This window comes from Papilio machaon, chromosome 4, assembly GCF_912999745.1.
Source record: "Papilio machaon chromosome 4, ilPapMach1.1, whole genome shotgun sequence".
Lineage (NCBI taxonomy): Eukaryota > Metazoa > Arthropoda > Insecta > Lepidoptera > Papilionidae > Papilio > Papilio machaon.
Genome location: NC_059989.1, coordinates 4,291,975 through 4,305,313, shown reverse-complemented (window position 1 = coordinate 4,305,313; position 13,339 = coordinate 4,291,975). Strand labels below are relative to the sequence as shown.

Sequence of the window (13,339 nt, the reverse complement as noted above, 5' to 3'; positions counted from 1 at the left end):
TCAAAAGAAGAACCTCGTTACTGACAAATACTCGTATATTCCGGAAGATGTTCAAATATGAAAAACTAGCAAAAACATACGTAGTTAAACTACTACACTTATACGCGAGAAGGAAATAAAAAAAAACGACCACATTACTTAACTTTAGAATTGAAGGTAATGAGACTCGCGAAACCCCTCATTACGCATTCAATTTATAAGTGGCGTTGACTTGAGGCTTGGGGTGAATTCTGAATTTATGTTAATATCCACTCTTAAAAATGGTCATCTAAAAAGTTAGGATTTCGAAAGCCTCTCCAATTTTTTACATATGTCATATTGACTAGTATTTGGCTGTGAATTTTTCCGCGCGGAATCATAAAAAAACTTAGTAAGTAACCTATATTCTTCCAGACAATGTTCTTCATCTGTGTCAAACTTCAGCGAGATCCGTTAAGCCATTTCGGAGATACATAGTAATAAACAACCATACATCCAAAATTATTTATTATTCATAGTACTTTCACTCATCCTTAAATTGATTTACATGTACCCACTTGATTAGCAAACGCGTATCAATAATCATGTTGTCAATTATGCAAAGATAATTTAAGAAAATACTTCTTACAATTTAATTCAATCCCATTTAGTTCTTTAATGTAACAAGGATCTTAACATATCTTCGTAAGCCTTTTACTTAGAGCAAATGTTTCTTCAAACATGTAAAATTCTGGACGAAATAAAACGAAATTATCTTATTTTATGCGAATCAAAGTAATGTTAAAGCAATTTGTAAACTGGAATGAACTATTGCGGTTGCAAAGTTCAATCGAGTTGGAATCCAATCTGATAAAATTTGATTTGATAAGTTGACGGGGACGATTATCGAATTATTGGCGAATTGTTTGCATACTTACGTCAATGTGCTATCGATATTTACATTTAAAGAATTTCTTTTACATTTTATATTATCAAGGTTATAATACTGACATACTAACACATTGTAGAAACACTGCCGATAAATGTTTCGATTTATGATATTTTTACTCTTTTAGAAATAGTTAGCATCCGTCTTTTTTTCTAAATAAACTGTACGTAGTTTTTAATTGTTTGCCTTTGTCAAGTGTATTTATTCCGTGAATACAATGCGTTTATTGTAAGTGTTTTTATTGTTATTATTTTATTCACATACAAGTTCGTATAATATACAGTTATAACTAATCTATATTTTTTTCTAACAACGTAGGCGTGTCCACTCATGCGTTCTAATTTTGCACGTCCGATTATTCCCTTGATTCCGGACTTACAGATTGAAATGTCTGCCATCGATGTCTGGAAAATGTTTTTGTTCAGATTAAGAGATAATTATGTTGGTTTATTTAAGATACATGTGTATTTTTACACGTCTTCTGAGAAATACTTTAACTATCGTACTGATTTGTATATATTTGTATGATTTAAATAACATTTTACATTTTATCGGTGTGGTTAACCTTTCATCAGTCATTTGGTCTCAATCCTGCCAAGAGTAGACTACTACGTCGATATTTTGAAGAAAATTACTACAGCATATACAATATTTAGCAACAACTAAAACGTATAAGTACGTACTATATCCATGTAAAACATTAGCTTACAACTAATGTTTGCAATATTTTTTTGTACCAAGTAATAATATGAGAAAATGATTGTGTATAGACTTAATGCTTTAGAGCCGGAACACGTAGTAAAAGCCTTTTATATAATAATACACGTATCGATTTCCATTAGGATAACTGTGTAACAGCGCCGCAACGGAACAGTATGCCTTTACCCACCATACAATATAATGGACACGGAGAATTATTTATATACATTTATTGTACCTATACATTTCCTGCTTTTTGTGTCTTTGTAGCAAGAAATGTTCAGCGTTTTTGTTGTAAATGTTCTATAAAACTTATGGTATATAGATCAGAATCAACCATTCTCTATGTTTGTTAACTGCCTAGGTTGTCCGTTAATTTTTTTTAGTATAATATTATTACTATTATATGTAAATGGGATAATATCGGATATTTGGTTGTAGAACGCGGAAAACTATTTTTTGACTGTATGTGTTGAAGTCTGATGATCCATACCCTTATTAGGCAGTGACAAATTCACAAGATGAGTTTCAGATAAAAAAAAATTAAACTTGAGAGGTGTCAAGGGACACCCGGATGGAACGAAGTTCCTTCGATTAATTAGTGAAGGATCCAATGTTTATTCTATGAATAAAAAACTTAAGTCTTCACAAGAAGTACATTTTATTTCTATGAATTTTCGTTATATATTGTCACGTCGTTGCCATGGTGAAGTAGCGCTCATTCGTCGTTAACATACTTACTATAGCAAAAAGTGTCGTGACAACTTTTCGTAAGAATTTTTTCCGTCTAGCCCCCTTTCACAACGCGTGATAAGGAACTTCGTTCCAATAATGGACAACCTAGACAGTTAACAAACATAGAGAATGGTTGATTCTGATCTATGTACCATAGGTTTTATAGAACATTTACAACAAATGTATAACAATTTATGTATAACTAAATAAACTTTAACTCAACAAAAGGGTGCAAGGGTTTTGTCAAACATTACGTCATGTCAATATGCTGACACTTTTAGCTAATACATCTCAGTCCATGATCCTCTTGACCATGTCAACAAAGGTGCCCAATTAATCTAAATTCAGAGTAATGTTCTCTAAGCTACTGAAATAGTGAAAGTTTAGTATTTCAGGCGTATATATCTGTGACAAATTAAAAAAATAGCAGATATTTAATTCTATTGTCGAGGTGTTTATTTAGCAATGTATAAAAATACAATCAAAAAAGGAAACGAAAAAAAGCAACATTATAAAACAAAAATAATTCTCAGAGTTGGCCTTTTGAAAATATATCAACGTAAAAATTGTAGTAGACCTAGTTTTTATTATAGTTTTGAGAACTAGGTACACTATACTATATCAAACAATGCTGATATGAGCACATTTCGAAATTACGTCAACCAGTATACCAATGTAGTCTTCAAGCGAGGACGGAAATTGCCCGATTCACAGTTAGTCATTTCCTACAAGATTTCACAATGATTGACTGTTAAGGTCCAATTCCATTGATGTATCGTTCTGTAGACCATATCATGATTTAATTTATTGTTCATATTGTTATTGTTTGTTTCATATTAACAGTAAGTAAATACTTAAAATGCTGTTGCTCAACCTCTAAACGTTGCATTGACACACTTGGTAAGCGCTAAAAAATTATAATTTTTAGGGCTCCAATTATTCGTATTCTGAGTCTTTTTTGCAGTTACCTTACATTGAGTGATGACAACTCCAGTGATTGTTTTTTTTCTGTTGTCAGGGTCACCAAGAACCGCAAACTTTGAACAAAGGTAATGCTACAATTAATCCGTCACTGCTGCTGACTATGTCTCTGAGATTCTCCTGTCTTCACTACTATACTTTAAAATTTGTTGGGAAGGGGATAATACATTACTTAGGGCTTTAGTACACAAGGTAACGTAAATCTTCGAAACCCGGTGATTTTATTAACGTTTCTTGTATACGAAGGGCCATAGGTAACTCGTACATTTATGTTTGACAAAGTACGAAATTGCATTATGTTGATATCGCATAAGCAATTGCGACATTTAACCGGGTATATTTAGATAACCATTCGTTTTTATTATTATCTTAAAAGCCTGTACTTCGCTGTTTCACGATAAAAAACTAACAGCAGAATCGATCGAATAACTTCCGCACCGTTATGTTTACAAACGGTGTGGGTAAAAGAAAATTAATGTGTAGATCACTTCATATAGCTTATATTTATTTAGTTAATTTATAAAGCAAGCGGTTGCATCTACCTATCAACACTGGTTACGATAAAAAGACCCTGTAAAAAGATGTGACACATTTCGTTGTCAAAATTGTGATAAACTATTTTTAGTCCCACCTGAATGTATCGCTGAAGTCATATTTTAATAAAAATACAAAATATTCGTTTTTGATAAACACATTTTAATATTTGTACTGTTCTGTTCATTAGTTCCTGTACTTTTACTGTTCATTATTACCCTTTAAAATTTTTAAGAACTTCAGGAGTTAAACATGAAATACGAAAAGTAAAATACGTGGGCAAATGAATAATTACTAAGGTAGGGTTGATCCCTTTCGAGAAACATACCGTTTGTTAACTTTATAATAGGTGCGAAACAAAAATAGAGAATGTTTACCTTTACAGACAAAAGAAATTGTATTTGAAAAAAGGAGACCTAAAAGTAAAAGACAAATTCGGCGAATACAAGTGGCCGCTTGATCGTTTGTCAGCAAACAATATTTTGAAAAAAAAAAGTCTACAGTAACACAATTAAAACATGAAAACAGATAAAAAACAACTTGATAATATGTACAACAAAGACAAAATTAGTTTTATAAACAATTCCCTATGCAAAAACTGTCTTTTCTTCGGTCGTCTGTTTGTACAGAGCCCGTATTTTTCATCCGAGAAATTACACGAAATTAATTTCTGCTCCTGACGAACAAACTCGTTCAAAGGGAAAAATGGCACCCGCTGTTTTTTCAACATTCACTCTAGGAATATATTTATTTTATTACGTTTGTTGTACTTTGTATGTTTATTCAGGGCAAATTTAACTATCTACTTATAAAGGTATGCATATAAAATTATAGCAAACTGTAAAGAAGGAATTATGGACATTATTTTATGACTTGTTTGGTGAAATATACTTAAGTCTTTGTCTGAAACATAATTTTTAAATAAGCTATCAAGATTCAAGAATTCTTCCATATCATTGAAAACGTTAACAAATATGCAAAACGTACGTGACTGACAGATTAAAGTTGTTTTGCAACGTTAGACATATAATCATATCCGAGACACGTAAATTGTCAGAGCACACTTCCACAACGACATGAAGGCAATAGACAAATCTCTTATCGCTTTTACCTCTTACTTTGTATTTTATAAAAAAAATGCGGCTCAGAAATTCTTAGCACGGTATTTATGGCACACAAAATACCTCCATAACTCAGTGTTATTGGTCCCTCAATCATTGTATAATCGTCGACAGATGCAAAACCCCAACAAACTGGGATTGTTAAATTTAATAAATCGTAAGAAGGCCCAATTTAACTTTATTTTAAGGTAAAAAACCTTGAAATGTGCGCACGGAACATTTTCTTCTCACTTGACATACATATATTTTATAAATAACGACCACATAAATTTTTGCTTTATGTATTGTCTTATTTATATAACATGAATAATTTTTACTTACTATCAGCTGGCTTCGATTTATAAATATGTCCCTGTAAAGTCCAGGGTTCTCAATTCCAATCACTGCTTCGCGCTGACAGCGCACGGGCTATGGAGTGGCAGAAATGGTAAACTAACGAGCGTGACTTTCGTTCGAAATTACACTTATTTCAATCTTTTTATGTATGTAGTTTCTTTTTGTAATAAAAGTAAATAACATTGACAAACATTCTTTTCACCTTACTTTATTAAACTGAATAAATCGGTTCGGTGTAAATGGCTACAGGATACTGATAGGAAATAATGGGTTTCTGAAATCATTCTGAATTTTGTATTTTTTGTGGTCAGTTAGCATCTGTGGGCTTTGCACGAATATTTGTGACAAACACTCTCGTATCGTCATTTATATTAAAATGAGTATGATTCTTGGTGTACTTTACGACCGCTGCACAAATTTTATCGATAAAGATACGATGGTCATTGTCACAAATATTCGTGCTAGGTCCACTGAAGTGAGCTTGTAGCAAAAACTATATGCGGATATAACCCAAATTATATCAGTTACACAAAGGGGAAATGATTAGAGTTGGAATGAAAAAACAAATCATAATATTTTGATTTTCTATTAAACCAATAATTAAATCATCACATTCTCCGTTTAAACTTTTTTTGTTAAACATATCTAAAATTAAATACACACTACATTATATACTAACAAAATTAAATGCATGGTTTATGACAACAGCTCAAACCAATTAAACATTTGGGTCTCATAAATGGACCCAATACTAACAGTAATCAATCAAAATACTTTAAACAAGGCACTAACAAGAATTGAGCAAGTACCTTTGTACCTGTGGCCGGGTAATACTTTCTCCAAAAGATTTAAAAATTATTAATAAAATGTTGTTAGTCTATGATATTTATTCTATGACGGTGTAAAAAGATTCGTATCGTATAACTAGAGGTAGGTGTTGCCAGTTAAATGATGTGCCTTACCACAATAATAATCTAATTTGTACCTTTAAACGCATTCCTAAAAAAATATTGTCCAAAATGAGCCTGCTCTCATATTATCCAATTATTTCAACTAAGTTTTACATTTATCTTATTTGCATTGTAAAATTTAAGCAATCTTAATTTTATTTAATTTTTAAATACATATTTGTAATTAATAATTGACACAAACAATGGATAAATTAAATTTACAAAAGTATTTAAGTTGACTACAAAACCATTGTCATAAACTCTAGCTAACATATAGGAAATCTTTCTGTGTAAAGAAACAATTACACAAAATGGAAAGATACATAAAACAAATATTCCCCAATTCACAAATCTACACAACAAAACTACTGGTGCAACACTATATACTAAGTTAAAATATCATTATATATTTATGGCTTCTTTGAAATGGGACATTTTCCTCACATGTCCAAATCAAATATGAGATCATTCTTAAACATAACTTCGGTATATTGACCTTTGTTTAGTTTTTCCGGATTGTAGAAATCCGTAGCATGTTTTATATTATCACAAGTTATAGGGTTTTGTTTTCTAACATTGGTAATGGGCTGTTTTTTCGATTTCCATATGTGAGGTTCAAACTTACTACTTGTATTACCATTTTTATCAACAATATTTAGGGTTGATGTGTCTCCAGCATTAGCGTTAACATCTTTATTGCCAGTATTGGTGCTGTCACAGGACAACTCCGAGTCAGATGGCATGTTCTTGCATTCTGCTTCTGCATCAGATGTATCCGCAAGCCCGCTGTCACGTCTCTGTTTTAGTACAGATTTTATCCTTGGCTTTGTTGACTGAAATATTTTTAAATCAAAATAAATACAAAAGTCCGTATTTTAAAAAGTATAGAAAAATCTTCTTCTAACATATCTCTCAATATTAAAACACAATTTGAATTAAAATTTACCTTAATAGAATTATTTGTTTCTTCTTCAGCCTCACTCTCACTTTTACGTCTTTCTTGGTTCCGTTTTTTACTTTTCCTTCTCTGATTTTTCTTCTTTTGACCTTCTATAGATGAATTATATCTGAAAATATAAAAAAAAACATTTACATTAAAACTAACTGTATAACATTATTAAGATTTGGTAAATTACACCTTTACGATACAATTTTACACGCAACTAACGTAATCCAAACATGCCTATAACGTGAGATTATGTCAGCGAGATAAGATAACAGCTCTAAATTAATGGAAAATTGTAGATTAGACACAAACATGTTTATTTTGTTTTAACATAACAATACTGCTGGGGATGGAAAAGTTTTGTAGCATCTATTAGTTTAACTCTTGTACGAAAATGATCAATTAGAGCCTCTGATTCACATATTCTTTACTATACGTAGTGCTAATTAAAACACTAACCTGTAGAATTGTCTCGCAATAACATCACTAAACCTAACAGTCTTTTTCAAGCTGGACTCCTCTGGGATACAATCTGAACTAATATAGTCCATTGATGATGCAACATCACCCACACTAGATTCGGAAAAGCTACGCATCATTGACATTGATTTACGAAGAATACTCTTAGCACCATTCTCACATGTACCGGAATTAACCCAAACAATATCATTTTCTTTCTCCCTTTCGCATTCCTCATCCTTACCGGAGTTAGATGAGACAACAATATTTGTCTCCAATCCCAAGTTAGTAACTTCAACAAATGGTGCTTGAACTTCATCTTGAGAACTAACAACATTACTTTCTTCAACTTGATGAGACTGTTTTAACTGAGATGCATCGAGGCGTTCAGTGGTCATGGTATCTTTAGTCAATCCAATATTGAAATTTTGAGGAACATCACCATCAAGCTCTAGTTGAAGTATTACATTATTATCCCAAGCTTCTCCAGTCACCGTCTTAAATTTAATGTTGTCCTCAAAGACAATAATAGCTGCATGATGCACTGGCACAAAACCAGAACCAATTGTTGTGAACTTTATGGTAATTTCATTACCATCATTCTTCACCAGTACGGATTCTGGCTCTGTGTTCTTTACATGGAAAGTAAATGCTATTACATCATCTAAGATATTATGTGTATAAGGTGGCAGTATGTAACTAATGGAAGTTTCTAAGAATGGTTCATCTGCTATTGTTTCTTTTTCTAATTCAGGAGGATTTAAATCAGAAGTTTTATTAGAACTTAATACAATAATTTTTTTCTCATTAGTATTATCTTCATCACTTTGGGAACCAGAATTTTCTTCACTTTCAACACCGCTGTCTACTTTAAGCAACTTCATATTGTCATGAACAGTGTCTTGTACATTTCTTATTACCGGTAAAGTGACAATTAACATGTGTTTTGTTTTGTCAAATTTAGCATTACCACAATTATCATCAACTGGATAAGGAAGTGACAAATTAAGTTTGTATTTTGCAGGTTTTTCCACAACCAAACTTAGAGATTTCTCATTTACATCCAAAATGCAATCTTTAGTAGAAGAAATCAAGGGCAAGTTAATCTCCACAACCAATTGACTTGGGATTGCAGAGTACTGTTTGCTATTTTTATGAAAGGTGTAATCTTGTAAATCTACGTTTTTCTGCTGTTTTACTACATACTTAGGTATTGTGTAACCTTCATTCATTGAGTGTGAGAATTCGTTTTTCCCAGACCCAGCTTTTCCCTTTGCCTGAGTTTTTACCTTACTATTTTCCTGCTCATTATGATTTGTGTAATTATGCTGAGGGTATAATTTTTCTATTATTTCCGGCGAAATATTCTTATTCTCTTCCTCTGTCGGGGGCTTAAAATTAGGATCTTCTTTTCTAAAAACTGCAGATGTAGTCATTCCTTTGTAATTGGATTTAGGAAAACGACAATTGTTAATGTCCAAATGGATTTTATAAGTACTCTGAAGACCATCGAAGGCCGTCTTGTTTACGATTTCTCGAAATCGTTCGTTAACCTCTGCCATGCGCAATGTGTCGGGGTGGAAAACAACATCGTAAATTATACACCTCTGTTTATTGTTATCATAATCTTCCCTTGGAGGGATCAATGAATAAGGGATTTGCCAATTCATACCTTTCTGGCCGTTTACGCTCTCCACGGAATGTGATGGTTTGCCGATGTTCTCATTACTACAAATGTTTATAAACGCTTTTCTATCGCCAGCGACGCTTGTTTTAATAACATAGCCACCTTTTGGATTAATAAAAGTGATATCATAGCCCCTTTCCTTTTCCAATTGGGTCATTTCTTTTTGATAGAGAGCTTGATTCGCCGGGTCACGTACTTCATCGCAGTAGTCGGCTAACATTTCTCGAAATTTCTTACTTTTCATGGCTTCTTGAATTGCCTCAATATCAGTCCTTGTAAGAGTTGGTTCATCGTCACGAGGTTTTACTCCTGTTGCCATCTTGTCTATCAATTGTAACGATATAAAAATAAACACAAGTACTACGCATAAACACGATAATTTTCAGCTGATGTACACAGATGACAATTTCTGAAATGATATGTTGAGAGTTGACGTAAGTAATGAGATTTAGAATGTTGCTAGGAATAAAAAAAGGCTGCCAGCAACGCAACAGTTAAAATAAGAAAATACGATTATTATTTGCCAACTGGAACCTGTTCTATCTCCTGTTAATGTCTCCAGCAAGGTTCTTTTACAATAGTAAAAAAAACAAAAGAGCTTCGTTAAAAAGTAGGGCATCAGTCAACGTTTTCTGTGTGAGTTTTTCTATATGAGAACTGTACTACTGAACTGTACGTACAGTTTGATGTACTGACGTAATATGTTGCAATATCAAGGAAGATTATGGCGCACTCAGAACAGTGTTTTTCATACTTTTGGTCAGTCCTTACCTACATTTTACATTTTTAATTTATCCTACATTTTAAACTAAAAAAACACTTTTATATTTTAAAAATGTTATAAATGTCGAAAGACTATAGCCATGGGCGAAAAAAAAGCTTATTATTGTCAGCTGTCAGCTGTCAGTGTCATCAATTGTTATGGTGGCTTTGGAGGTTATTAATAAGTTATACACCTAAAAGCCACTGCTTGGAAATTGAATTGAATAAGTTATACATTGAATAAAATAGGATAAAGTTGAATAAAATAAGTAAAAGTAGACATAAAAGTTTTATAATGGCGAACACTTTATGTCGCCCGTTACTGCAAACTGTTACAATCCATTCAGCAACATTCAGATTTGCTCGGCATTATGGTAGGTGGATGCACAGAAATCCTGCAAAAGTAATATTACCGTTTGAACCAAAAGATAATATTCAATTGCGAAAAGAAAAAGTCATTGAGTTGGACTTAAATGATTTTAAAAAGACAACCAAGAAAGAAACATCCCAAAAAAATAATGAGACCTTGGAAGAACCATTACACACAAAAATAAATTTTAAAGAAGTTAAAGATAAAAAAGAAACGGTATTTAAAAAGAGGTTGTTTTATCTAAGCCAGAAAAAAGTATTTGATGATAACAATGAAATAATATATGAAAAGTTAAAGGATAATGATACTAAGATAAGGTAATGCATTTAACCTTATTTTTTAATTTCATAGTATCATAATTTGTTATGTATGTACAGTATCATTATTCTAGTACTCTAGAATTTTATAGTTTTTACACATAGCCTATCATTGTGTTTGTTTACACATTTTCCAGCTCACTTTTTGTAAAATTGAAGTCAAAAAAGGAAAGGCTACGCAGTAACCAAATAATGGTAGAAGGTTGGCGTATGATAGTTGATGGGTTGGAAGCCAAATGTAACTTACAGTACATATTATTCAGTCGCAAAGAAGATTTAAATAATATAAGGCCATTTATGCCAAAAACAGGCATACAAATATATAAAATACCATATAAGGAAATGGAATTATGGTCAGATGTTGAAACATGTCCCGGTATTGTGGGTAAGTATATGACATACTTTCATAGCTGATTTATACATATTTTTATAATTTCAAAAATTAGCCAGTGCATTTTGGGACTTTTTTTATATTATTCATTGATTTAATTATATATAATTAATTTAATACATAGTGAATTATCATAGCTTAAAACATGTTGATTTCATGAGTAAATATAAAATGGTATGAGTTTCATACAATTTTATATTGTTTACATGTAAAAACCCATATTATGTAAATTGGAGATTGTAAGTTATATATATATTTGAATTTTTTTTAGGTGTATTTGAAATGCCATCACCAGATAAAATAAAGAGATTTTCAAAACCACTGCCTCTTCAGTTTCTGTGTGATAATATAAGAGTACCAGGTAACCTGGGTGCTATACTTCGAGCAGCTGTTGGTGTTGGTTGTGAGAAAGTTTTAGTAAGCAAGGGTAAGAAATACATACAACTATGATAAAACCAACAATAGCATTAAAAAAAATTGTTATAAATTTTAGAATTGATTGAAAGTTGACCATTGAGGAAATTTATTTTTATAGTACTACACTAAACTTAACTACACTAAAGTTAACATATTCCATGCTGCTATTATTTTTCATATAACACTGAGCAAGACGAGTTAGTGGCACTAAATGTGTTGAATTTTTTTTTTTAGGTTGTGTTGATGTCTGGGATTCAAAAGTAATGAGGAGTGCTGCAGGAGCTCATTTCAGACTTCCTATATATCCTTCAATAGAATGGGAAGAAATGCCACAACATTTACCCTCTGACACTTCACTTTTTATTGCTGATAGCAACACTGACTTTGCTGAAAACAAAACAGAAGAAGTCAGCAAAGCTGGCTCTGAAATACCTGTGTTGCCATATTATGGAGTTGATTTTTCTGCTTTAAATCATGTAACTCTCATCATAGGCGGAGAGACTGAAAGTATTAGTGAAATGAGCTATAGGTAAGTCTGATTAATATCAATTATTTTTTACGTTTTTTATTTAAAATAATTTTGAATTTGAATTTAGAAACTATTTTGAATCGCAACGATTTCTGTTTTATAGTCTTACTAATATTATAAATGTGAATGTTTGGATGGATGGGTGGATGTTTGTTTGGAGGTATCTCCAGAACGGCTCAACGGATTTAGATGAAATTTGGCATAGAGTCGTAGTCGCGGGCAACAGCTAGTACATAATAATAATATTGTTTTTTGTGTTTTAATGTTTATAAGAACATTTCATAAACTCAATTATTATAAATGATTTTTTTCTTTTTGCTCACAGATTAGGAGTAAGTAACAATGGCTCAAGATTGCATATACCTCTTCACAAAGGTGTGGACAGTTTGAACACGGGTATGGCCGCTGCGGTCATTGCATTTGAAATACGAAAACAACTTACGCAAGCTGCTGCAAAAGCCAAGCTGGAAAGACAAGCAATGAAAACTTAGATATTTATACTATTAAATAAAATTTTTAGACCATAATTTGATTTTTTAATAGTATAAGGTGGTGGAGTAACTTCTGCTCATTGACAGAAGGGGACACACAGTGACGCAGAGATTATTTTCCTTTCTATGCGCCCCCTCCCACCCGATAAATCCACTTCCCCTTCCCTACATTTCCATACGAAAAGCTTGGAAAGGTAAAATGGGATATTTTTCTAAAATATAATACTAATAATAAATATGAATAAAACTAAATTCTGTTTTCGAAAGTACATATTTCCAATCAGTGTGAATGAAAAACATTTCGGCGCTTCTTACGACGACAGAAACACTGGCGCCGAAAATTTTCAGTTCATATCTTACACCCTGGCAGTAGGCACGTGCATATGTTGCATTTGGAATAATCTGCTATATACGACTAACTAGCATGCACTTAGCAAGGATAATTGATGTTTTAGCTCTCGTTTATCTCTGAAAGAACTTAATATTGTTTCATAATATGAAACGTACATTTTTCTTGAAGACCGGCAACGCTTCTACAGTTCAAATGGTGTAACGTCCATGGGCGTTGCGTCGATAATCACCTCGTTGTTCCCAGTGCTTGTTTAAAATGGCACACTTAACCCAAAAAAAGTTCGAATTCGATTGAGCATAAAGTATATTACATAATTTTGGCACTGTTTAATTCGTAGACATTTAAAGTGGAACGC

At 32.2% G+C, this 13,339-nt stretch overlaps 2 protein-coding genes across 2 annotated transcripts; one reads left to right on the top strand and one right to left on the bottom strand.

Moving 5' to 3' along the window:
- Window positions 1-6,604: 6,604 nt before the first annotated feature.
- On the bottom strand, window positions 6,605-9,785 carry LOC106718421 (protein kintoun). The gene is made up of 3 exons (XM_014512493.2): window positions 7,669-9,785; window positions 7,210-7,330; window positions 6,605-7,096 (listed from the first exon to the last, which is right to left on the bottom strand). Exons 1-3 carry the CDS (start codon window positions 9,672-9,674, stop codon window positions 6,704-6,706), a joined length of 2,520 nt encoding a protein of 839 aa, XP_014367979.2. The 5' UTR covers window positions 9,675-9,785; the 3' UTR covers window positions 6,605-6,703.
- A 590-nt stretch (window positions 9,786-10,375) lies between these two features.
- Window positions 10,376-12,659, top strand: LOC106718463 (rRNA methyltransferase 3, mitochondrial). Its single transcript, XM_014512551.2, has 5 exons — window positions 10,376-10,804; window positions 10,942-11,189; window positions 11,467-11,622; window positions 11,847-12,141; window positions 12,467-12,659. The coding sequence occupies exons 1-5, from the start codon at window positions 10,413-10,415 to the stop codon at window positions 12,630-12,632; spliced, it is 1,257 nt and encodes a 418-aa protein (XP_014368037.2). The 5' UTR covers window positions 10,376-10,412; the 3' UTR covers window positions 12,633-12,659.
- The last annotated feature ends 680 nt before the right edge of the window (window positions 12,660-13,339 follow it).

What these genes read in the sequence shown, in the direction of transcription:
- LOC106718421 (XM_014512493.2), bottom strand. Translation starts at nt 9,674, where the DNA reads ATGGCAACAGGAGTAAAACCTCGTGACGATGAACCAACTCTTACAAGG. An exon ending in ATTGCGAGACAATTCTACAG is followed by an intron (nt 7,331 to 7,668) that starts GTTAGTGTTTTA and finishes TTATATTTTCAG; the next exon opens with ATATAATTCATCTATAGAAG. An exon ending in AAACAAATAATTCTATTAAG is followed by an intron (nt 7,097 to 7,209) that starts GTAAATTTTAAT and finishes AAAATATTTCAG; the next exon opens with TCAACAAAGCCAAGGATAAA.
- LOC106718463 (XM_014512551.2), top strand. Translation starts at nt 10,413, where the DNA reads ATGGCGAACACTTTATGTCGCCCGTTACTGCAAACTGTTACAATCCAT. An exon ending in AACATGTCCCGGTATTGTGG is followed by an intron (nt 11,190 to 11,466) that starts GTAAGTATATGA and finishes AATTTTTTTTAG; the next exon opens with GTGTATTTGAAATGCCATCA. An exon ending in ATTAGTGAAATGAGCTATAG is followed by an intron (nt 12,142 to 12,466) that starts GTAAGTCTGATT and finishes TTTTGCTCACAG; the next exon opens with ATTAGGAGTAAGTAACAATG.